Source organism: Salmo trutta, chromosome 16 (genome assembly GCF_901001165.1).
Source record: "Salmo trutta chromosome 16, fSalTru1.1, whole genome shotgun sequence".
NCBI classification, from domain to species: Eukaryota; Metazoa; Chordata; class Actinopteri; order Salmoniformes; family Salmonidae; genus Salmo; species Salmo trutta.
In genome coordinates this window covers 28,139,757-28,167,028 of record NC_042972.1, presented here as the reverse complement: position 1 = coordinate 28,167,028, position 27,272 = coordinate 28,139,757, and the positions used below count along the sequence as shown (strand labels likewise).

The 27,272-nt window shown below is 42.3% G+C and overlaps 1 protein-coding gene across 2 annotated transcripts in view; it reads right to left on the bottom strand.

Annotated features, from left to right (window-relative positions):
- The window catches only part of LOC115150477 (SPRY domain-containing protein 3-like), a 115,702-nt gene that overhangs the window by 43,484 nt on the left and 44,946 nt on the right, over window positions 1-27,272 (bottom strand). For both annotated transcript variants that reach the window (XM_029693796.1, XM_029693798.1), the window contains 2 exons: window positions 12,229-12,364; window positions 11,719-11,907 (listed from right to left, as the gene is read on the bottom strand). In XM_029693796.1, coding sequence (XP_029549656.1) covers window positions 11,719-11,907; window positions 12,229-12,364 — 325 coding nt within the window. The remainder of the gene's footprint in view (window positions 1-11,718; window positions 11,908-12,228; window positions 12,365-27,272) is intronic.

Here is a 27,272-nt window from a genome sequence, read left to right as displayed (position 1 = left end):
AAGTCAAGGCCGTGTCCACAACCATTTCTAGCAACCATATAGCCTACCTTTTCTGGATGCCACACAGCAGCAATGTTATGTGAGAGACGGTTTCATCATCTGAGCAAAACATAACCATGCAGTTCTGTGTCGACACCTTCATTCCTTGGGTATGTCACCACCTCTTAATACAATAATTGTTTTAAAACGCTCCAGGCAGGTTTTAGCGATGAGCCCAGTACTATGCTAAGCTGAAATCAACACGTTCACACACATATATGCAATACAGATTACACATAGGCTTGATGCAAAATAGGCATCCATCCACCCACATTCACACAGGCAAGCACTGCAGAGACACACACACAGACTTTCCACACATTCCGTGTTCCCACCCTGGCATGAATATGGCTAGAATATTTTCAGAATAATCGAATCATGTTCTCCACTATATTTCACGAGGTGTGACACATCAGAACATGACATTCCGCTTTAAGATCAGATGCCAGAATCTATTTTCCTTTCCAGGCTTTGGATTTAGCCTACCAAAAAAATAATTGGGTGCTGTCTCCACATTGTGTAAGTGTGTGAGTGGTGTGGCTGGGATTGCCCCTTGTCAGGGTCAATGTGGAGTGGACACAGGGTTTGGACAGTGGTTGGACGGACGGACGGACAGCGGTTTTTGTGTGCTGTGGTGATGCGGTGTATTTGGGGAAGTGGGTTGTAATTAAAAGTAAAGGAGGTATGCAGGTTTGCCTTGCCTGCCCCAGGGTCATTCAGCAGCACTCCCTAACCCTGCACTTGTCAGGCTTTTTGTGGACCCCAGGAAGAGTTGCTGCTGCTTCTGCAAAAGCTAATGGGGATCCAAATAAACAGTCACTATGAACCTGCTGGCCTCTATGTGGATTTTACCTATAAGATAGGTAATTTCACCTACAGTGCCTTCAGAAAGTATTCAAACCCCTTGACTTTTTCCTCATTTTGTTGTGTTACTGCCTGAATTTAAAATGGATTCAATTTAGATGTTGTCATCACACAACACCTCAGAATGTCAAAGTGGAGTTGTTTTTCATATTTTTTAACATATTAATTAAAAATGAAAATCTGAAATGTCTTGGGTTAAATAAGAATTCAACCCATTTGTTATGGCAAGCCTAAATAAGTTCCTGAGTAAAAATTTGCTTAACAAGTCACATAATAAGTTGCATGGACCCACTCTGTGTGCAATAATAGTGTTTAACATGATTTTTGAATGACGACATCATCTCTCTACCCCACACATACAGATAATTGTAAGGTCCCTCAGTCGAGCAGTGAATATCAAACACAAATTCAACCACAAAGACCAGGGAGGTTTTCCAATGCCTCGAAAAGGAACCTATTGGCAGACATTAAATATCCCTTTGAGCATGGTGAAGTTATTAATTACACTTTGGATAGTGTATCAATACACTCAGTCACTACAAAGATACAGGCATCCTTCCTAACTCAGTTGCAGAAGAGGAAGGAAATCACTCAGGGAAATCACCATGAGGCCAATGGTGATCAACAACATTGTAGTTACTCCACAATACTAACCTTATTGATGGACTGAAAAGAAGAAAGCCTGTACAATATACAAATATTCCAAAACATGCATCCTGTTTGCAATAAGGCACTCAAGTAATACTGCAAAAAATGTGGCAAAGCAATTAACAACAGTGAGGGAAAAAAGTATTTGATCCCCTGCTGATTTTGTACGTTTGCCCACTGACAAAGAAATTAGTCTATAATTTTAATGGTAGGTTTATTTGAACAGCGAGAGACAGAATAACAACAAAAATATCCAGAAAACCGCATGTCAAAAATTGTATAAATTGATTTGCATTTTAATGAGGGAAATAAGTATTTGACCCCCTCTCAATCAGAAAGATTTCTGGCTCCCAGGTGTCTTTTATACAGGTAACGAGCTGAGATTAGGAGCACACTCTTAAAGGGAGTGCTCCTAATCTCAGTTTGTTACCTGTATAAAAGACACCTGTCCACAGAAGCAATCAATCAATCAGATTTCAAACTCTCCACCATGGCCAAGACCAAAGAGCTCTCCAAGGATGTCAGGGACAAGATTGTAGACCTACACAAGGCTGAAATGGGCTACAAGACCATCGCCAAGCAGCTTGGTGAGAAGGTGACAACAGTTGGTGCGATTATTTGCAAATGGAAGAAACACAAAAGATCTGTCAATCTCCCTCGGCCTGGGGCTCCATGCAAGATCTCACCTTGTGGAGTTGCAATGATCATGAGAACGGTGAGGAATCAGCCCAGAACTACACGGGAGGATCTTGTCAATGATCAAGGCAGCTGGAACCATAGTCACCAAGAAAACAATTGGTAACACACTACGCCGTGAAGGACTGAAATCCTGCAGCGCCTGCAAGGTCCCCCTGCTCAAGAAAGCACATATACATGCCCGTCAGAAGTTTGCCAATGAACATCTGAATGATTCAGAGGACAACTGGGTGAAAGTGTTGTGGTCAGATGAGACCAAAATGGAGCTCTTTGGCATCAACTCGCAATGTTTGGAGGAGGAGGAATGCTGCCTATGACCCCAAGAACGCCATCCTCACCGTCAAACATGGGAGGTGGAAACATTATGCTTTGGGGGTGTTTTTCTGCTCAGGACAACTTCACAGCATCAAAGGGACGATGGACAGGGCCATGTACCGTCAAATCTTGGGTGAGAACCTCCTTCCCTCAGCCAGGGCATTGAAAATGGGTCGTGGATGGGTATTCCAGCATGACAATGACCCAAAACACACGGCCAAGGCAACAAAGGAGTGGCTCAAGAAGAAGCACATTAAGGTCCTGGAGTGGCCTAGCCAGTGTCGTGTCTTTGGCTATGCCGGATTAAGTGATATGACATGCTATTCTATAAAATCCTTTCTCTGTAATTAATATTACCTGATTGAGCTAATCATGTAAATGTAATTAACTAGAAAGTCGGGGCACCACGAAAGAGTGTTTATAGAGCTGTTATCTTCTGAATAATCTCTGAAAGACCTAGTAATATTTTACATCAATAGCAGTCAATATTAATCGTCACCTTATTTCAGTCTCATCTGAAAGTTGTAAATTCTTCACGAACCCTGGCTAACAAGTTGAATCAGCAATACAAAATTGGGTTTAATTATTTATTTCCTAAATACCCAACTAATCACACAGAATTACATATACACAGAATGCAAATTATGTCATACAGAAAACGTCCCTGGTGGATAGAACCTGTATGATGGCTTGTTACACAAAGTGAGGGGGTTGGGCTTGAATGAAAGAGCGGGAAGACTGAGGAACAAAGGGGGGAGCTGTGCTATCGTAAATACAGTATCTTATGCATTCTAAATTATTGCCCATTTAGAAAAGGAAAATGCAATAAATATTTACTCTGAGCTGCGCTTCCGTAGGTTGGTCGTAGATGCTGCCGTGTTGGCCAACAGAGATCTTCCTGTCCTCGGAAGAATGTCTCTGGTGGTAAATTGGATACGTTGCAGTATCTTCGTTGTGTGTTAGACTGGATACGTCATCCGTCCTTTCCTAGCCCACGTTTACAGCTGCTGTTGCTAACTCAACGGCTAGGATGTCTCACTTCTTTAGTGAATAAGATTTCAAAGTTCACACCATTCACAACCAAAGCTCACGCTGAGGTTGGCTTAGTTCTGTAGTTGACATGTTAGTCCTTTTTAACGTATGGACCGTTGTCCGATCGTCCTCGGAACAGGAGGTTACATTTTCATCAAGGGCTTATATAGTGGAGGGAGAGAAGGGTGTGTTTCATAGTTTATAACCCATGTCTCTTCACAGGGGCGGGCCACTGATTGAGCAGGGCTGTAACCTTATGAAAACCCAATTCTCTCATTTGGAAGCTAAAATTACATTTAATCTTATCACAAATAGTTTCATATTCAAACATTTCATTTGCACAACAATTCCATGTGAATCTGATAACTACAATGTGTAGACTTTCCCAGATACAGTTTATGTCATCCTGTCATCAGTCATAATGTCTCAGATGACACCCGAACAGACATCATATACATTAAGTACAAACGCATATTTTCAACTGGTTCTATTAACGAAATATGGTTCCTTTCCCCCCACTTGTTTGATGTTCCCAGACTCTCTAACAAAAGGCTATTTAACAAAGGCTATTCAAGAGTCCTTCAGTAGAGTCAGAGAGAGAGGGAAGGGAGAAAGGTATTTATGGGGGGGAACATAAACCTTACCCACAGGCCAACGTCAGGACACCAGTCTCCAGACCTTAATCCCATAGAAAATATGTGGAGGGAGCTGACGGTTCGAGTTGCCAAACGTCAGCCTCGAAACCTTAATGACTTGGAGAAGATCTGCAAAGAGGAGTGGGACAATATCCCTCCTGAGATGTGTGCAAACCTGGTGGCCCACTACAAGAAACGTCTGACCTCTGTAGTTGCCAACAAGGGTTTTGCCACCAAGTACTAAGTCATGTTTTGCAGAGGGGTCAAATACTTATTTCCCTCATTAAAATGCAAATCATTTTTGACATGCGTTTTTCTGGATTTTTTTGTTGTTATTCTGTCTCTCACTGTTCAAATAAACCTATCATTAAAATGATAGACTGATTATTTCTTTGTCAGTGGGCAAACGTACAAAATCAGCAGGGGATCAAATACTTTTTTCCCCCTCACTGTATTTATCCTGAATACAAAGTGTTATGTTTGTGGCAAATCCAATAGAACATTGCTTAAAAATGGAGAGTGGTACTCAGTATAGTGCTGGCAGCATCATGTTATGGGTATGCTTGTAATCGTTAAGGAATGGGGAGTTTTTCACAATAAAAAATAAAACGCATGGAGCTAAGCACAGGCAAAATCCTAGAGGAAAACCTGGTTCAGTCTGTTTTCCAACAGATATTGGGAGATTAATTCACCTTTCAGCAGGACAATAACCTAAAACACAAAACCAAATCTACATTGGAGCTGCTTACCAAGAAGACAGTGAATGTTCCTGAGTGGCCGAGCTAGTTTTGACTTAAATCAGCTTGAAAATCTATGGCAAGACTTGAAAATGGTTGTCTAGCAATGATCAACAGGGTTGGAAATTAACACCCTCCAAATGCGGGTACATTTAGTCATTGGCGGGTAAGAATGTATATTTCTCCAGCCACGTTGGCAGGTGGTCACACAGAGCACTTGGGAATAGTTAAAAAAAAAATCTAAAGCCAATATGTAGTGTTTGGTCAAATTGACAAGGCTACTAAAGTGTGACTTGTCCTCATGTTTCTTGCAAGTTACATCGTTTTGTTCACGTGCTATGTTGTTTGGCTTGTGGACCAAAAAGTTAATTTCCCACTCTGATAGCTCTCAGACTTAAAGGTGCTGCATGGTCAATTTGACGTCTGCATTGGCCGTGCAGCATTTACGGTGATACGGCTGATGCAGAAGTCAGGTCAGTCATTTTTATTGCGCTTCCGGGAACAGTGCAGAGCTGTGTTAAAGTAAGTTGTCAACCAATCATGTCAATGTGGGGCTATACGGAGCCCTCCGCATTGTTACAAAATTTGGGAGGCTTACGGCGATGCAGTACCGAGCTGAAATTTGGCCTCTGCATGCCTCCGGAGGCTCCGCAATTGCCGCACACCCTCCATACGGAGCCTCCGACAACATTTTCGGAACAAGCATAAATGAACACTTAGCCCGAAAGACTCATAGCTGTAAGATGCTTCTACAAAGTATTGACTTAGGGGAATTAATATTTATGTAAATTAGATATTTCTGTACTTCATTTTTAATACATTTACAAAAACATTACTTGTTTTACTTTGTCATTATGGGGTATTGTGTGTAGAACTAAAACAGAGATAGTAAGCCTCAGCCCAATGGGTATCCTTCCTACACCATGGGCAAGTCAGGGCTGTGCCCACAATCATGTTTAGCCACCATCTAGCCAACCTTTGCAGGATGCCACACAGCAGCAATGTTATGTTGGAGACGGTTTCATCATCTGAGCAAAACATAACCATGCAGTTCTGTCAAAACATAACCATGCCGTTCTGTCAAAACATAACCATGCAGTTCTGTGTCGACACCTTCTTCATTCCTCGGGTATGTCACCACCTCTTAATACAATAATTGTTTTAAAACGCTCCAGGCAGGTTTTAGTCCTAATGCCAGGACTATGCTACGCTGGAACCAACACGTACACATAGGCTTGATGCACAATAGTCATCCATCCAGCCACAGATCCACATTCACACAGGCAAGCACTGCAGACAGACACACAGACTTTCCACATATCCCGCATGAGGAGTTCCCACCCTGGCATAAATATGGCTAGAATATTTTCAGAATAATCTAATCATGTTCTCCACTATATTTCACGAGGTGTGACATCAGGACACGACATTCTGCTTTAAGATCAGATGCCAGAATCTATTTTTCCTTTCCTGGCTTTGGATTTAGCCTAACAAAAAAAAGTAATGGGCTGCTGTCTCCACATTTGGGAAGTGTGTGAGTGGTGTGGCTGGGATTGCCCCTTGCCAGGGTCAATGTGGAGTGGACACAGGGTTTCGGACAGCAGTTGAATGGACGGACAGTGGTTTTTGGCTGTTGCGGTGACGCAGTATGGGGTTGTAATTAAAAAGTGAAGGAGGTATGCAGGTTTACCTTGCCTGCCCCAGGGCCATTCAGCTGCACTCCCTAACCCTGCACAACTCTTCTACCCCCCCCATGCTAACGCAGGTATGGTGCGTCTCCCCACTGAGTCAGACACCAGCCCAACACCCTGTCTCATGACGGATACAGCCAGACAGACAACCCCCCCATCATAAATCTACATCAGAACGACAGAAAGAGAAACAGGGTGAGAGTCCAAGACAGGAAAAAGAGAGCGGGACAGAGGGAGAGACAGACAGACAGTCAGACGGGGAGATGGACACAGTGGGAGACAGACAGACAATCAAACAGACAGAAAAGGGAAAGACACACGGCTGCTGAGAGAGGTAGCCTAACAATTGGTGTGTCTGAGTGAGACATGGAAAATGACCCCAAGCAAAGTCAATATCCTGCCCCCATGGCATCCCTTCCTTTTTATATCAACAGCATCCAACCACAATTGATATTCACGCCATTAATCATTGGCGGTTTTACAGTATTTCTGATACAGTCATGCATCTACTTCATTCATACCCTCCTACGCACTCAAGTACTGTAAAGTTACTGTACAGAGGCTGGCTACATTCTCCAACTGATACAGGAGTGTCTGTCCTTACTATGTGACTCCTGCCATGTCTGTCTCATAGTCTACATTTCCTGCCCAATTTCTTTTACCATCATTCTCACTCTGTATAAAATCGTAGCAATAAAAAAAAAAAAAAATCCCTATTGTTTGTCAAAAGTTAATCTTCAGACTATTAATATCTTGTGTAGAGCGAGGGCAGCTTTTCTAGCCCTGCGTTGTACCAACACACTGAATCCGCAGGGAATGGCCAATTGGCCCCCCTGTACTGTATCCTTGCATGGCCTGCTCTATTGGCCGCTACACCACTACACTTCTTTAAGTGTGTCTGTGCATTTCAACACCCATTTAAAGACACACAAACAGAGCTGGGCACCACCTGTCCTACAATAGGTCTCAGATGTACTGTTTCCAGGAAAAACGTCCGACACAGCAGGAAAAGAGTAAGGGAGCAAGAGTGAACGAGAGAGAGAAAAGGCTAGGGAAAGCTAATATGAAGAAACCAATACAGTGAACTAAAATACGTAAAAAAATCGAATCAAATTTATTGGTCACATACACATGGTTAGCAGATGTTACTGCGAGTGTAGCAAAATGCTTGTGCTTCTAGTTCTGACAGTGCAACAATATCAAACAATTCCACACCAAATACCTAATACACATAAATCTAAGTAAATGAATGGAATAAGAATATATAAATATATGGATGAGCAATGTCAGAGCGCATAGGGTAAGATGCAATAGATAGCATAGAATACAGTATATACATATGACATGAGTAATGCAAGATATGTACATTATTAACATTTTTACATTTTAGTCATTTAGCAGACGCTCTTATCCAGAGCGACTTACAGTAGTGAATGCATACATTTCATACATTTTTTCTCTCCGTACTGGTCCCCCGTGGGAAACGAACTCACAACCCTGGCGTTGCAAACACCATGCTCTACCAACTGAGCCAAAAGTGGCATTATTAAAGTGACTAGTGTTCCATTTATACGTTTCACCAAATTCGAGTGGCTTACCTTAAACAAGTGATTTTCTTAACCACATTCTTTTAAAGGACTTGTTTTACATAGTTATTTTGGTCACTGAGCTTAATGTTAATTTTCAGACATTTTCAAATATTAAAATGTGGAGTCCACGCTGATTTTGTAGTGACCTATCACTTTACATGAGCTAAGGGAAAATACCTACGGGCAGGCAATCGGCTTTTTCGCAAAAAGAAAAGTAACCATCCCAAAATAATCATCCCAATGATATGACAAAGTTCTAATGAGGAAATACTGTGGTTTAACACTGCTTAAAAAAACTGAAATCTCTTACTGTCAACCTAACCAAATATGGTTTCGAATGACGATACACTACATGGTCAAAAGTATGTGGACACCTGCCCGTTGAACATCTCATTCCAAAATCCCGTTCTGTGAGCTTGTGTGGCCTACCACTTCGCGGCTGAGCCGTTGTTGCTCCTAGATGTTTCCACTTCACAATAACAGCATTTTCAGTTGACCGGGGCAGCTCTAGCATGGCAGAAATATGACAAACTGACTTTTTGGAAAGGTGGCATCCTATGACGGTGCCACGTTGAAAGTCACTGAGCTCTTCAGTACGGGCCATTCTACTGACAATGTTTGTCTATGGAGATTGCATGGCTGTGTGCTCGATTTTATACCAGTCAGCAACGGGTGCGGCTGAAAAAGCCGAATTCACAAATTTAAAGGGGTGTCCACATAGTGTATGTAGTAATTGCTTCTCCAATAGAAATCCCCGATCACGCTTGTAGGCGATGTGATGGCGACGTTGGCTAGCTAAGCTCATGCACAGAAATGCGTCACCAGGTCTAACGGTCGTCTCGCACCGAACTGGGCATGTGCATTTCGTCAAATCAAAGGCGCTCCTTCGATATAAAGTTGTTTTTGATGAAAATGAAAACGTTCAAAAGGTTGGCGTAATAACATGCACAGCTACTTAAGACATTGGGGCGAATCTAGGTTGTGGCTTTAGATGTAGACTATTTATTTTACAAATAAACCCCAAACCCCGGTCTGGTCTGCCGAATCTGCATCACAAGCATTCCAGGAAGTCTCGCGATGTTGGACAACTGGGTTTAGAAACCTAACCGCAAAACGTCTAGCCGTGCTGTTGCCAGGCAACCAAACTGAAAGGTTTATGAATTTATATTTTTTAATTTAACCTTTATTTAACTAGGGAAGTCAGTTAAGAACAAATTCTTATTTACAATGACGGCCCAGGAACAGTGGTTTAACTGCCTTGTTCAGGGGCAGAACGACAGATTTTTACCTTGTCAGCTCGGGGATTCGATGTAGCAACCTTCAGTTACTGGCCCAACGCTCTAACCACTAGGCTACCTGCCTTCACAGGTTAACAACAACACTAAACACCACGAATCACTGATTAGTGTTATCAATAAGAAAACTATTATGAAACGATATGAATGATTAGGCCACACCTTGACAACCCATGACATTTCTCTTGGATCTGAAGGATGTGGTAAAGGGTTCAGTCAACAAAGGAAGACTTCATGCTCTCATATCAAAATTCCTTCTGAAGCAGCAAGCATTCCAGGCCTCCCCCTTAGTTTTCCACCTTAAACAGACTTTGGTAATCTACAGGTGTGTAGAGATAATCCCAGGTGTAGCTAAAGTATTGTCGTGTTTTTGGCATCATTAAAACTGAAGACATATTTATCAAATAACACTAATTATTATTACGCGATTAAACTGATTAATCGTGTAACTGTAATTAACTAGGAAGTCGGGGCACCAAGGAAAATATTCAGATTAAAGTTATAATTTTCCTAATATAACTTTCAGATATCATAATATCTGATCTATGAGTCTTCTGATTAATGATGTATTCGTTTACCTCGTCAGTCTCATTCCAAACGTCTTAAATTGTTTGTTAACTGCACAAACCCAGTCTTCACTATGAGTCATCCATACATTAATCGTCTTAAAATCATTTACTTACTAACTAAGTAATTCACAGAAATGCATAACAAACAGTAGATATCGTTACAAAGAAATGATAGAGGAATGTGCCCTAGTGGGCTAAACCGGCATGGCGGCTTGTTAGACAAAAGGGTTGATAATTATAACAATTGAAATGCTAATCCTTTGCACATAAACACTCACTCATTCGGGAACAATTGCAATCAATATATATATTTACGCTCAGTGTGTCGTCGGGATCTTTGTTGAAAAGTTCGTTCTGTTGGAGAGTTTGTCCTCGCGTTCTCTCGCTCTCCCTCTCTCTCTCTGTTAGAATGGATATTTCAAAGTGACATTCATTAATGTCGTTATAGGACAGATGTTTCGTCGGTCTTCGCGTTCAATGATACCGAATTCCTAGCAGCAGACTAGTAATTAATATCAAAGACTTGTTCTTATTCTGTCGGTATCGATAGTCTAAGAGTTTAACCACGTGGTATGGTCAAAGTTCAGAAAGAGGAATGCATGGTCAAACCTTGGCCCTCTCGTTATCGAGGTAAGCTGGTCTGGTGATAGAAACCCTGGGTGGGGGTTATATTCGGAATAACAGAAAAAGGCTGTCTCATGACGCCAGGTCCCATCTGTTCATGGGGGCGTGCCGATGACTTGGTGAAACTTTAAACAGAAATACAATTCTCGTAAATTAACATCTTACAAGCATCCCAACATATTCCAAATAGCTTTATCCTTATTCATTCATTTTATACAACCATTAGATGTAAGTCTCACAACTGAGGCTATTATATAAACAGCGCCATGGTAATGTGGCCGTATTGTCTCTCATGAGCTTCACAAAATTGTACCAAACGGACCAGTTCGTAGCTGGATTCTTCACCGATCTTTTATACCTTCTCCAGAACATAAATGTCGTTCAGTTCTCCAGTCCTGTGAGGTGGAAGAACTCCTTGGTTCTTTCTATGAAACCCACTCTGTCTCCATACTGTGGCCATGAGGCAGGACATTCTCTTTAGGAATTTACGACCGCTCTCACAGAGCCTGGGTGTGGGAGACAGAGGTAGGGGGATGGTGCATAGAAAACCCAAAGAGGGCAACGTCATGACAGTATGAAGGCTGTTTTCACAGAGCAAGAGTAACTGCTGCCTTCAGCAAGCATGCCATTGCCAAACACCACCAGGCAGGTATCCACTCAGCAGTTACCAACAGACACCAACATTCAAACACACACAGACAGAAACACAGATACAAACATATAAGGACTATTTCCGATATCCACACTGGCATACTACTTGAATGAAGCAATGTATTGGGCATGCATTCTAAGTGGTATGCTAGTATGGACATTGGAACTTAACCATACCCTCTCTCTTCATACAAAGGATGTTATTCATAGTAATACACAATTTACATCTTGTATATGTTGAGCAGATGAGGTGTAATGTAATCACTAGAAGAAGACTATGTGAATAACATTAACTATGTATGAAGTAGACAACAGGCAAAGCCAGGACCTTACCGAGCCGGTGACCCTGACGTCATGGAGACGCCCCCACTCGTCCTCGTGGCTGTCCACTATCATCAGTCCGTCTTCCTTCGCCATCCCCCACTCCGCTTGCAGGTCCAGCTGCACCTCCTCCCCCAGGGAGTGCATCCCCACGGCCGGGTAGAGCGCCTCTGGAGACGCTGGGACCACCACCGTGCCCACCTAAACGCAAACACAATGTTACTAATATGTCATATGGGTGACAGAGATTGAGTCTGGACCAGTCCAGGACCATTGAGTACTAGACCCAGACTAAGACCAGACCCTTGACCCTGACTGCATGTACAGTATGTGGTCTCGAGAGTAAGACTACAAAATTGAGACTCCCATCTCTGATATGTGGCGCAATCTGCATTCATTGTTACATATCATAGAACATATGAATACCAGAGGGAGGTGCAGTAATCTTTTTCAAATGACAGCAAGAGCATGATTGTATGTAGTAGGCATACGTGTGTGAAAGAGGCTAAAATCTTAGCTTACTTCTTTTCCATTTTTGGTGAAGAAGACCGTCGTTTGTCCATCCTCGAATGCCTCTAGGTAGATCCCACAGCCAATACGATCGCCACGGTTACACTTGGGACCAAACTGCTGTCCAATAGTGTTCCCATTGTACAGCCTGTGGATTGCCAGAGGTGAGAAGTGAGGGTGCTGGCTGAGCCATAGCTCGGTCAGCTATATACAGTCAGGTCCATAATTATTGGCACACTTGATACAAAATGAGCAAAACAGACTGTCTAAAATAAATAACACAAATACTGAGCTATGTTGCATGCGCCAAAAATATTGAAAAGTATATTATTTTATACGAACACAATTGCTCAGAGAGAGATTTTGTTTAACAAGTAACAAAGAATTATTGGAAACCCTGTTTTCAGTACTCCAGCACCTTACACTTTGTATTTATTAAGGATCCCCATTAGTTGCTGCCTTGGCAGTAACTACTCTTCCTGCCGTCCAGCAACATTAAAACAGGTATATACAGTTTAAAATATTACATGACATTACCTAACACTTTACCCAATACATTTAGTGTGTTCCCTTAGGCCACTACTCTACTATCACATATTTACAATACAACATCCATCTGTACGTGTTTGTAGAGTGCGTGTCTTATGTGTATGTGTGTGTGTCTTCACAGTCCCCGGTGTTCCATAAGGTGTATTTTTATATCAGTTACCCGATGTGGAATAAAGGTCCATGTAGCCATTGCTCTATGTAGTACTGTGCACCTCCTATAGTCTGTTCTTGACTTGGGGATTTTGAAGAGACCTTTGGTGGCATGTCTTGTGGGGTATGCATGGGTGTGCATTCAGCATGTCAACACTTCTTACATAAACAAGTAATGATGAAGTCAACCTCCTCCACCTTGAGCCATGAGAGAATTACATGCATATTATTAATGTTAGCTCCCCATTTACATTTAAGGTCCAGTAGTGCTGCCTTGTTCCTCAACAATTGTAATTTTCAGAGGTCCTTCTTTGTGGCACCTCACTACGCGACTGGACAGTAGTCTAAAGTGGTTTGTCCTTTAAAAGTTGCAGCGTACTGCAGCACAGCTTGCATGGTGCCGCAGAATTCTATGGCACGTTATTTAAGTGTGAACCACTGGTATCATTAATGCTAGTTAGTGCCAGTTTGACCACCAGGGGGCATCTTTGAGAAGCATTTGACAGCCTTCAATAGTGGCTGTACTAGAGAATGCAGGCACACGGGAGACCGGGGTTGAATTCCCCAAAGGGGAGGAAGGAGTAGGCTGTCCTTGTAAAAAATGATTTGTTCTTCACTGATTCCATGTGTGTTATTTCATAGTTGTGACGTCTTCACTATTATTCAACAATGTAGAAAATAGTCAAAATAAAGAAAAAACCCTGGAATGAGTAGGTGTGTCCAAACTTTTGACTGGTACTTGCTTAATTAATTGGATTAAAATTATGGTGTTTCTATTCTAGGAAAAACGAAGAACACTCAGGATTTCCGTTAGGATGGAACGGAAAATATGGCGCTGTACAACGTGACGGTTGGGAGTACAGTACTGGGCTATTTAGCTAAAGAATCCCTGTGTCGTGCGGGCATGAGGGAGACCGGGGTTCAATTCCCAGACGGAGAGGAAGGAGTAGGCTGTCCTTATAAATAAGAATTTGTTCTTATTGACTTGCCTAGTAAAAAAAAGGTTACATTTCTACACCCTCATTTTCTAATTCTAGACTAACCAATACCCAAACGGAGATTCAGTGAAAATAAAAATCTCATTGATTTATCAAGACCAGTCCCCATGCTTGTCTCAGAGCAGCGCAAAATGCTGCTAAAATAGTTGTAGGCTACTGCTTCAAATCCTATTGCTTCTAACTTCAATATGCTCTTGAAATAAATAAGACCTACACCACTTTTAACAGCACATTACTCAACACTAGTGAGACTCATGTCTCCTACGAAAGGTCTACAGTATATCGAAAAAAATGACGTGACTCTACGCCAATAATTACATAGAGGATTGGAGGACATTTCTGTAATTCATTGATATTTATTCCCATAATAATTCGTTATAGATCCATAACTAAATAAACATTGGCATTTTGAATGCGTATTTTTATCATTATTTTATTAACGAATGCATGAAGATGCCATTACTAGTTGCATTGTTTTAGTTTGAACATGCAGACTGGCACTAAGAACAGAGGGAACGTTTCCCTAGTCAGCGCCATTATTAGTGCAATGCCCCTTAAAGTGTTACCAGTGTGGCAGGGTGGGGGTCTACCCCCCCGGGGTCTACCCCCCCCCCCTCGCCCTTTCTCCTCCCTTCCCCATGGGCTAGGTTGGTCTTCTGTGCGTGGCTCTGCGGCCCATCCCTTGCCCCCTGCCCTTGTGCCTTGAACCTTGCATGCTTTCAGTGGACACAGCTGGAGAACTGCAAGGCAATCCCATTGTGCGCCACGTGGGAGCCATGAACAATATGACCAATATATATTGTTATGTTAATAACAGGGTTAATAATATATCTGTGAGAATATCCAACATGGTTTTATATCATTCTAAATTAATAATAATAATAATAATAATAATAGCTTTGTTTAAAAAATAACAATATTTTGGAGATTACTTCGTTTTCAAATAACGTAAAATGAGCGAGAAAAAGGCCATTCTTGACCATGGCTTGAGACATTGTTACTAATTTGTAAATAAAGCCAGTTTGTTATTTATAATGATTTATTTCTGTTTTTAGAGGGAGGGAAACCAAAAACCTACAATCATCTCATGGATCTCCCAGTCGAGGGCGACACGGGTATTGAACCAGCATCTGTAGCAAAACAGCTTGCACTGCTGTCATGACGTTGCCCTCTGGGTTTTCTATGCACCATCCCCCGACCTCTATACTTCTGACACAAGGCTGTGTGAAGGCGGTCGTAAATTCCAAAGGGAATGTCCTGCCTCACAGGCCACAGTTTTGAGACAGAGTGGGTTTCGTATAGAGAACAAAGGATTCTTCCACCTCACAGGAGTGGAGAACCGAACGACATTTAGGTTCTGGAGAAGGTATAAAAGATCAGTGAAGAATCCAGCTAGGAACTGGTCCGCTTGGTACAATTTTTATGACAACTCATGAGAAACAATATTGCCATATTACCATAATAATGTTTATATAATAGCCTCAGCTATGAGACTTACATCTAAATGGTTGTATACAATTGATAAGGATAAACCTATTTGGAATATGTTGAGATGCTATGTACTGATGTTAATGTGAGAGAATTGTATTTCTGTTCAAAGCGTAACTAAGTCATCGGCACGCCCCCAGGGACACAGACAGGACAAGGCGTCATGTGACAGCCTTTTTTACGTTCAGTATATAAGCCCCACCCAGGGTGACTTTCTTTAGACCAGCTTACCTCGAGAGAAGAGAGAGAGCCAAGGTTTGACCATGCATTCCACTACTGAACTTTAACCATACCATGTGGTTAAACTTTTAGACTATCGATAGCGACAGAATAATAACAAGTCTTTGATATTAATTACTAGTCTGCAGCTAGAAATTCGGTGTCATTGAACGCGAAGACCGACGAAACATCCATTCTATAACTACATTAATGAATGTCGCTTTGAAATATCCATTCTAACCGAGAGAGAGAGAGAGAGAGAGAGAGAGAGAGAGAGAGAGAGAGAGAGAGAGAGAGAGAGAGAGAGAGAGAGAGAGAGAGAGAGAGAGAGAGAGGACGAAACTCTCCAACAAAGATCACGACAACACACTGAGCGTAAATATATATATTGATTGCAATTGTTTCCGAATGAGTGAGCGTTCATGTGCAAACGATTAGCATATCAATTGTTAATATTTATCAACTCTGTAGTGCCTTCTCAGCTGATGCCAAAGACACGACACTGCTATGCAGTGTCTTAGACCGTTGCACCACTCAGGCGCTGTATAACGTGACCGGTCGGGAGTGGCCTACAGTAAGACCAAAATAATCCTAACAAAATAAAAGAATAACCTTAGTGTAACAACAGTTTTAGTAAGTAATACTGAAGTCGTGCACAATTATCAGTTTCTATTTAGGTTTATGTAGCCCATTCATTGTCAGTTAGAGACATAGTAGGACCCAAAAGCATAATCAGTGCTCTAACTCCCCCTTGCGCTGGTCTGGAGCAATGAAATGGTGATGCAGGGTACCGTACTAAACAAATTACCTCTGTCCAGCAGCTTAATAGCAAAACTTTTAGTGGAGCAACCACTGTAGGTGCGACAAAACTAGAGCCTGTTGGACCTGCATTGTTGATAGAGTTGTTAAAAAGGCAGAGCAGCGCTTTATTATGGACAGACTTCTCCCCATAGCTACTGTTGTATAAACATGTTTTGACCATGACAGTTGACAATCCAGGGCTACTCCAAGCAGTTTAGTCACCTCAACTGGCTCATTTTCCACATTATGTAATACAAGATTCAGTTGAGTTTTAGTTTAGTGAATGATTTGTCCCAAATCATATGCTCTAAGTTTTTTATATATTTAGGACTAATTTAAGCCTCGCTTCCCATTCTGAAACTCACTGCAGCTCTTTATTAAGTGTTGCAGTGATTTCCCTCGCTGTGGTAAAAACTTCTAATCAAAACTTATTTGTCACATGCACCGAATACAACAGGTTACCGTGAGATGCTTACCTACGAGCCCTTAACCAACAATGCAGTTTAAATTAGAAGAAGAAGAAATAACAAGATTAGAAGAAGAAATGAAAGTGACAAGTCATTAAAGAGCAGCAGTAAAATAACAATAACGAGACTATATACAGGGTTGGTACCGGTACGGAGTCAATGTGCGGGGGCAACGGTTAGTTGAGGTAATATGTACACGTAGGTAGAGTTATTAAAGTGACTCTGCATAGATGATAACAACAGAGAGTAGCAGCAGTGTAAAAGAGGGGGCGAGCAATGCAAATAATCTTGGTAGACATTTGATTAGATGTTCAGGAGTCTTATGGCTTGGGGGTAGAAGCAGTTTAGAAGCCTCTTGGACCTAGACTTGGCGCTCCGGTACCGCTTGCCGTGCAGTAGCAGAGAGAACCGTCTATGACTAGGGTGTATGGTGTCAATGAGAATGGGGGCGTGCTCAGTCCTCTTTTTCCTGTAGTCCACAATCATCTTCTTTGTCTTGATCAAGTTGAGGGAGAGCTTGTTGTCCTGGCACCACACGGCCAGGTCTCTGACCTCCTCCCTATAGGCTGTCTCGTCGTTGTTGGTGATCAGGCATACCACTATTGCGTCATCGGCAAACTTAATGATGGTGTTGGCGTCGTGTTTGGCCGTGCAGTCATGAGTGAACTGAGCACACACCCATGAGGGGCCCCTGTGTTGAGGATCAGCGTGGCGGATGTGTTGTTACCTACACTTACCACCTGGGGGTAGCCCGTCAGGAAGTCCAGGATCCAGTTGCAGAGGGAGGTGTTTAGTCCCAGGTTCTAGGGTTTCTGGGATAATGGTGTTGATGTGAGCCATGACCAGCCTTTCAAAGCACTTCATGGCTACAGACGTCAGTGCTACGGGTCGGTAGTCATTTAGGCAGGTTACCTTAGTGTTCTTGAGTACAGGTACTATTGTGGTCTGCTTAAAACATGTTGGTATTACAGACTCGGACAGGGGGAGGTTGAAAATATCAGTGAAGACACTTGCCAATTGGTCAGCGCATGCTCGCAGTACACGTCCTGGTAATTTGTCTGGACGGCCTTGTGAATGTTGACCTGTTTAAAGGTCTTACTCACATTGGCTGCGGAGAGCGTGATCACACAGTCTTCCGGAACAGCTGGTGCTTTCATGCATGTTTCAGTGTTATTTGCCTCGAAGCGAGCATAGAAGTAGTTTAGCTTGTCTGGTACGTTCGTGTCACTGGGCAGCTCTCGGCTGTGCTTCCCTTTGTTGTCTGTAATGGTTTGCAAGCCTTGCCACATCCGACGAGTGTCAGAGCCGGTGTCGTACGATTCGATTTTAGTCCTGTATTGACACTTTGCCTGTTTCATGGTTCGTCGGAGGGCATAGCGAGATTTCTTATAAGCTTCCGGGTTAGAGTCCTGCTCCTTGAAAGCAGCTAGTCTAGCCTTTTAGCTCAGTGTGGATGTTGCCTGTAATTTTTTTATAAAAAATGTGTTACAAACCAGGCAAATAAACAAACAAAATTACAATCGGTTGGGACATGTAAAATGTCAGCCTTCTTCTCCGGCACCATTGTTACAATAATGAGGCTATATACAGGGGATACCGAGTCAATGTGCAGGGGTACAGGTTAATCGAGATAATTTGTACATGTTGGTAGGGGTGAAGTGACTATGAATAGGTAATAAATAGTGAGTAGCAGCAGTGTAAAAACAAATGGGGGGGCATGAAACTTGGTCCCAGTGATGTACTGGGCCATACTCACTACCCTCTCACTACCCTCAGATGCCAAGCAGTTGCCATACCAGGCGGTGAGCAACCAGTCAGGATGCTCTCGATTGTGCAGTTGTAGAATTTTAAGGATCTGGGGACCCATGGGTCTAGGATTTCTGGGGTTTTCCCCTCTGGTTTCACATGTGACATGCTGGTAGAAATGACGTAAAACGGATTTAAGATTGCCTGCATTGAAGTCCCCGGCCACTAGGAGCGCAGCTTCTGGATAAGCATTTTCTTGTTTGCTTATAAAGCTCGTTGAGTGTGGTCTTAGTGCCAGAATCAGTTTGTGGTGGTAAATAGACAGCTACGAATAATATAGATGAGAACTCTCTCGGTAGATAGTGTGTTATAAACGCAAAAAAACTACCAAAATAGCACAGTTGGTTAGGTGCACATAAAACAGCAGCCATCCCCTCCGGCGCCATTATAGTGGACGTGTATAGTGTTGAGTCATCCGCATACATAGCCACACTGGCTTTACTCAAATTTTGTCATCACATGTAGCCAGTAATATTGCTAGGTGCACAGGGCAACTACACCCTCTAATTGATTTATTTTGAGATTGTTCCCAGACCTCAAAAGTGGTCTCCTGATGTGGTTTAAGAATTGTTGTGGAATTATTGTCCATTTGATATTATCTATGACTTCTTAAAATAGCTTTTCAGCGAAAGCACATTTTGCAATATTCTGAGTATATAGCTCGGCCATCACGGCTAGCTATTTTGACACCCACCAAGTTTGGGGCTCACTAAACTCAGAATTACTATTAGAAAAATTGGATTACCTTTGCTGTTCTTCGTCAGAATACACTCCCAGGACTTCTACTTCAACAACAAATGTTGTTTTGGTTCCAAATAATCCATAGTTATATTCAAATAGCTCCGTTTTGTTTGTGCGTTCATGTCACTATCCGAAGGGTGACGCGTGAGCGCATTTCGTGACAAAAAATGTCAAAATATTCCATTACCGTACTTAGAAGCAAGTCAAACGCTGTTTAAAATCAATTTTTATGCTATTTTTCTCGTAAAATAGCGATAATATTCCAACCGGGCAACGTTGTATTCATTCAAAGGCTGAAAGAAAAAGATTGAGAAGTCTCGTGAATGCGCATCTCAGTCTCACTGTCCCCAGGCTGACCACTTAGAAATTCTGTTGCTGTTCTTTGCCCAGAGACAGCAGACACCCCATTCCACTTTCTGGCGGCTTTAGAGAGCCAATGGAAGCCTTAGAAAATGTCACGTTACAGCACAGATGCTGTATTTTCGATAGAGATGCAATAGAAGGACAACAAATTGTTAGACAGGGCACTTCCTGTATGGAATCTTCAGGTTTTGGCCTGCCATATGAGTTCTGTTATACTCACAGACACCATTCAAACAGTTTTAGAAACTTTAGAGTGTTTTCTATCCATATGCATATTCTCGTTTCTGGGCAAGAGTAGTAACCAGTTTAAATCGGTTACGTTTTTTATCCGGCCGTGCAAATACTGCCCCCTAGCCCCAACAGGTTAAATAACACCCTCTGTGTTTTGTTAGACTGTTAACTCCTTATCCACAATATAGCAGGGGGTGTAAAGCCAGAACACATACGTTTTTCCATCAGCAGACTATGTCAAAAGCTGCAATGAAGTCTAACAAAACAGCTCCCACAATCTTTTTATCATCAATTTCTCTATGCCTATCAGTCATTCATGTAAGTGCTGTGCTTGTTGAATGTCCGTCCCTATAAGCGTGCTGAAAGTCTGTTGTCAATTTGTTTATTGTAAAATAGCATTGTATCTGGTCAAATAAAACAAACAATTGTTTCCAAAAGGGTTGGTAACAGGCCGATTGGTCGGCTATTTGAGTTTCCTTCCAGCCCTGAGGACACACACTTCCTAGCAAGCTTAGATTGAAGAGATGGCAAATAGGAGTTGCAATATTGTCCGCTATTATCCTCAGTCATTTTCCATCCAAGTTGTCAGACACCGGTGGCTTGTCATTGTTGATAGACAAAAAAAAAAGTCACTTCTTCCACACTCACTTTACGGAATTCAAAATTACAATTCTTGCCGTTCACAATTTGATCAGTTATACTTGGATGTGTAGTGTCAGCATTTGTTGCTGGCATGTCATGCCTAAGATTGCTAATCTTGCAAATTAAAGAAATCATTAAAGTAATTGGCAACATCAGTGGGTTGTGACGAACGAGTCATCTGATTCAATGAATGATGGAGTGGAGTTTGCCTTTTTTGCCCAAAATTTAATTTAAGGTGCTCCAAAGCTTTTTACTACCATTCTTTGTGCCATTTACCTTTGTTTCATAGTCTAGTTTCTTCTTATTTTTATTCAGTTTAGTCACATTTCTCAATTTGCAGTCCGTTTGCTAATCGGTTATGTAGCCAGACTTATTTACCATTCCTTTTGCCTCATCCCTCTCAACAATACAATGTTTAATGACACTGAGACTTTTTCTAAAATGTTTTATGAGATTGGAGAACACATTGGGAGGGATCTTATATTCTGTATGAAGGAATGGTCTTTCTAGATCCTTGATATGCTTCGTCTGCGCTTATGGATTGCCCTTTTCAATTTAAACCACAGGTTTTCAATGGGGTTCAAGTCCGGAGACTGAGATGGCCATTGCAAAATGTTGATTTTGTGGTCAATTAACCATTTCTTTGTGGATTTTGATGTGTGCTTGATGTTATTGTCTTGCTGGAAGATCCACAGCATTGGCACTTGGATTGGAACCGGGGGCTATGGTCAGATGACATGAAAATAGAGCTCTTTGGCCACACACACCAGTAGTGGGTTTGGTGTTGAAAAACAGAAGCATATGGAGAAAAGTACCTCATACCAACAGTACCTCATACCTCGAGTGGAAAATGGCGCTGACAGAGATGGTCGCCTCGCTTCGAGTCCTTAGGAAACTATGCAGTATTTAGTTTTTTATGTATTATTTCTTACATTGTTACCCCAGGAAATCTTAAGTCTTATTATATACAGCCGTGAAGAACCATTGGACATAAGAGCGACGTCAACTTACCAACATTACGACCAGGAATACAACTTTCCCGAAGCGGATCCTCTGTTTGGCCCACCACCCAGGACAATGGATCTAATCCCAGAAGCTGACCCAAAACAACGACGCCGCAAGAGGGGCAGATGGTGCGGCCTCCTGGTCAGGCTGCGTAGATGGGAGCGGTGGGCGATGTGCACGAGTATACTACGCGCCAATGTCCAGTCTCTTGACAACAAGGTAGATGAAGTTCAAGCAAGGGTTGCCTCCCAGAGAGACATCAGAAATTGTAACATTCTCTGTTTCATAGAAACATGTCTCTCTCGCGGGATATGTTGTTGGAATCGGTTCAGCCACCAGGCTTCTCCATAAACACCTCTCTGGGAAGAGGAAGGGTGGGGGTGTATGCTTCATGATTAACGACTCATGGTGTAATCATAACATACAGGAACTCAAATCCTTCTGCTCACCCGACCTAGAATTCCTTACAATCAAATTCCAGTCATAAGATAATTCTCGTCAGTTATCGTCACAGCTGTGCACATTCCCCCTCAAGCAGACACCATGACGGCCCTCAAGGAACTTCACTGGACTATATGCAAACTGGAAATCATACATCCTGAGGCTGCATTTATTGGAGCTGGGGATTTTAACAAAGCAAATTTGAGAACAAGGCTACCTAAATTCTATCAGCACATTGATTGCAGTACTCGCTGGGGTTATACGCTCGATCACTGCTACTCTAACTTCCACGATGCATACAAAGCCCTCTCCCGTCCTCCCTTCGGCAAATCCCACCACATTGCCATCTTGCTCCTACCGTCTAATAGGCGGAAACTCAAACAGGATGTACCAGTGACTATAACCATTCAACGCTGGTGTGGCCAATCGGAATCCACGCTTCAAGATTGTTTTGATCACGCGGACTGGGATATGTTCCGGTCAGCCTCAGAGAACAACAACGATCTATACGTTGACTCGGTGAGTGAGTTTATAAGGAAGTGCATTGGAGATGTTGTACCCACTGTGACTATTAAAAGCTACCCTAACTAGAAACCATGGATGGACGGCGGCATTTGCACAAAACTGAAAGTGCGTTCCACCGCATTTAACCATGGAAAGAGGTCTGGGAATATGGCTGAATATAAACAGTGTAGTTATTCCCTCCGCAAGGCAATCAAACTAGCGAAATGCAGGTACAGGGACAAAGTGGAGTCGCAACCCCCCCCCCTTCTCCGTGTCCGACGTGAATAAAACATTTAAACGTGTTAACCCTCACAAGGCTGCCGCACAGACGGCATCCCTAGCCACGTCCTCAGAGCATGCGCAGACCAGCTGGCTGGTGTGTTTACAGATATATTCAATCGCTCCCTATCCCAGTCTGCTGTCCCCACATACTTCAAGATGGCCACCATTGTTCCTGTATCCAAGGCAAAGATAACTGAACTAAATGACTACCGCCCCGTAGCACTCACTTCTGTCATCATGAAGTGCTTTGAGAGACTAGTCAAGGATCATATCACCTTCACCTTACCGGCCACCCTAGACCCACTTCAGTTTGCATACCACCCCAGCAGGTCCACAGACGGTGCAATCACCATCACACTGCCCTATCACATCTGGACAAGAGGAATACTTATGTAAGAATGATGTTCATTGACTACAGCTCAGCATTCAACACCATAGTACCCACCAAGCTCATCATCAAGCTGGAGGCCCTGGGCCTCAACCCCGCCCTGTGCAATTGGGTCCTGGACTTTCTGAAGGGCACCCCCCAGGTAGTGAAAGTAGGAAACAAGATCTCCACTTTGCTGACCCTCAACACTGGGGCCCCACAAGGGTGCGTGCTCAGCCCCCTCCTGTACTCCCTGTTCGCCCACGACTGAGTGGCCATGCACGCCTCCAACTCAATCAGTTTGTAGACGACACAACAGTAGTTGGCTTGATTACCAACAATGACGAGACAGCCTACAGGGAGGAGATGAGGGCACTTGGAGTGTGGTGTCAGGAAAACAACCTCTCACTCAACGTCAACAAAACAAAGGAGATGAACGTGGACTTCAGGAAACAGCAGAGGGAGCATCCCCCTATCCACATCAAAGGGACAGCAGTAGAGAAGGTGAAAAGTTAAGTTCCTCGGCGTACACATCATACAAACTGAAAAGGTCCACCCACACAGACCCTGACAACCTTTTACAGATGCACAATCGAGGCTGTATCACAGCCTGGTATAGCAACTGCACCGCTCTCAACTGCAAGGCTCTCCAGAGGGTGGTGCGGTCTGCACAACGCATCACCGGGGGCAAACTACCTGCCCTCCATGACACCTACAGCACCCGATGTCACAGGAAGGCCAAAAAGATCATCAAGGACAACAACCACCCGAGTCACTGCCTTTTCACACCGTTACCATCCAGAAGGCGAGGTCAGTACAGGTGCATCAAAGCTGTGACCGAGAGACTTAAAAACAGCTTCTATCTCAAGGCCATCAGACTGCTAAACAGCAATCACTAACTCAGAGAGGCTGCTGCCTACATTGAGACCCAATCACTGGCCACTTTAATAAATGGATCACTTGTCACTTTAAACAATGCCACTTCAATAATGTTTACATATCTTACATTGTATACGCTGTACTTTGTACAGTATGTATATCCATATATTTAAATGTACATATTCTCATTCACTCCTTCAGATTTGTGTGTATTAGGTAGTTGCTAGGGAATTGTTGGATTACTTGTAGGATATTACTGCACTGTCGGAACTTGAAACACAAGCACTTCGCTACACCCACATTAACATCTGCTAACCATGTGTATGTGACCAATACAATTTGATTTGATTTGAAATATGGTGGTGGTTCTTTGATGTTATGGGGCTATTTTGCTTCCACTGGTCCTGGGGCCCTTGTTAAAAGGAAAAATCCACCCAAAATCACTCATTCCTATAATTAACAGTGTTACATAAAACTAATATGTGAGAATAATATTTTTTGTGAACAAATGTTTCATTTTGTTGTTATAATAAGGTTGGTAGAAACATATTAAAATTGTTGTGGAAGCTCAAGTTGACTACAAAACCCACAGTGGAATGCTCTCTCTATGGGCTGGCTGGCTAGGTAGCTAGCAAACGTAGCTACACACAATAATACCAAAGTCAATATCAGCATGTGAAGTAGCTAGTTAGCTGGAAAATCGCCTAAACAAACTGCAATATCAATTTAGGAGTCTACAATCTCACCATGTTCAACCTGCAAATCGATGTGCCTCACAGAGTGGAGTCTGACATTCACAACAGCACCATGCAATACACCCTGGACTGAAGAGGCAGACAAATAGGATAAAATATGTTAGACCTCTGTTCAATTATACATTTCTTGAGGTGGGAATACCACAGAAATATGATCAATGGCTCATTCGAGAAAAAACAACCTCCCGCTTTATGACATCGGACAGTATTGAAATCTGACATGTGTGATAGACATTTTCGCGATCTAAAAGTCATATTCCTATTAACTTCCAGCGGCTTTATAGCAGTATTATGTCATCCCGACTGTATTTCTGCTTGCTTGAATGCCAATAGCTCAGATACATGAAATGACCTCGGCAATTGATAGAACATTGCTCAGAGATGCACAAAAACAATATAACATTAAGGTCAACGGCATTATGAACTTTGTCATGTACCAGGACATTTTTGCCAAAAACTTGGTTGCCTCTGCCAGGAGGCTGACACTTGGTCACATCTTCCAGCAAGACACCAAAACACTTTAATTTGCGACTCTTTGAATTGTCAGCGAGACATCCATTTTTAATTGGTCGCTAGGGTGCCAGTGAATAATTTTTTTGCTGGTCAAGTTTTTGGTTCACAATTAGTTTTGGGGGTTTTTTAAGTATCATGATTTATTCAAACAGCAATGTGTATGCAACAATGGGTATGGAAACCAGGTATTCAAAAAGTTTGGTCCAAAGTCCTGGTCAAATCTTTGTGATGCTCAATTCATTCATCATATGTGCTGTTTGCATGAACATTTCTAAAGGCTTTCCCAAAACCCCTACCAATTAAAGTAGGCCTACCTGGCAGAACGATATCATATGATGATTTGCATCAATTGTGGAGCATTTGTTTAGCAAATTTTGTCATCACATGTAGCCAGTAATATTGCTAGGTGCACAGGGCAACTACACCCTCTAATTGATTTATTTTGAGATTGTTCCCAGACCTCAAAAGTGGTCTCCTGATGTGGTTTAAGAATTGTTGTGGAATTATTGTCCATTTGATATTATCTATGACTTCTTAAAATAGCTTTTCAGCGAAAGCACATTTTGCAATATTCTGAGTATATAGCTCGGCCATCACGGCTAGCTATTTTGACACCCACCAAGTTTGGGGCTCACTAAACTCAGAATTACTATTAGAAAAATTGGATTACCTTTGCTGTTCTTCGTCAGAATACACTCCCAGGACTTCTACTTCAACAACAAATGTTGTTTTGGTTCCAAATAATCCATAGTTATATTCAAATAGCTCCGTTTTGTTTGTGCGTTCATGTCACTATCCGAAGGGTGACGCGTGAGCGCATTTCGTGACAAAAAATGTCAAAATATTCCATTACCGTACTTAGAAGCAAGTCAAACGCTGTTTAAAATCAATTTTTATGCTATTTTTCTCGTAAAATAGCGATAATATTCCAACCGGGCAACGTTGTATTCATTCAAAGGCTGAAAGAAAAAGATTGAGAAGTCTCGTGAATGCGCATCTCAGTCTCACTGTCCCCAGGCTGACCACTTAGAAATTCTGTTGCTGTTCTTTGCCCAGAGACAGCAGACACCCCATTCCACTTTCTGGCGGCTTTAGAGAGCCAATGGAAGCCTTAGAAAATGTCACGTTACAGCACAGATGCTGTATTTTCGATAGAGATGCAATAGAAGGACAACAAATTGTTAGACAGGGCACTTCCTGTATGGAATCTTCAGGTTTTGGCCTGCCATATGAGTTCTGTTATACTCACAGACACCATTCAAACAGTTTTAGAAACTTTAGAGTGTTTTCTATCCATATGCATATTCTCGTTTCTGGGCAAGAGTAGTAACCAGTTTAAATCGGTTACGTTTTTTATCCGGCCGTGCAAATACTGCCCCCTAGCCCCAACAGGTTAAATAACACCCTCTGTGTTTTGTTAGACTGTTAACTCCTTATCCACAATATAGCAGGGGGTGTAAAGCCAGAACACATACGTTTTTCCATCAGCAGACTATGTCAAAAGCTGCAATGAAGTCTAACAAAACAGCTCCCACAATCTTTTTATCATCAATTTCTCTATGCCTATCAGTCATTCATGTAAGTGCTGTGCTTGTTGAATGTCCGTCCCTATAAGCGTGCTGAAAGTCTGTTGTCAATTTGTTTATTGTAAAATAGCATTGTATCTGGTCAAATAAAACAAACAATTGTTTCCAAAAGGGTTGGTAACAGGCCGATTGGTCGGCTATTTGAGTTTCCTTCCAGCCCTGAGGACACACACTTCCTAGCAAGCTTAGATTGAAGAGATGGCAAATAGGAGTTGCAATATTGTCCGCTATTATCCTCAGTCATTTTCCATCCAAGTTGTCAGACACCG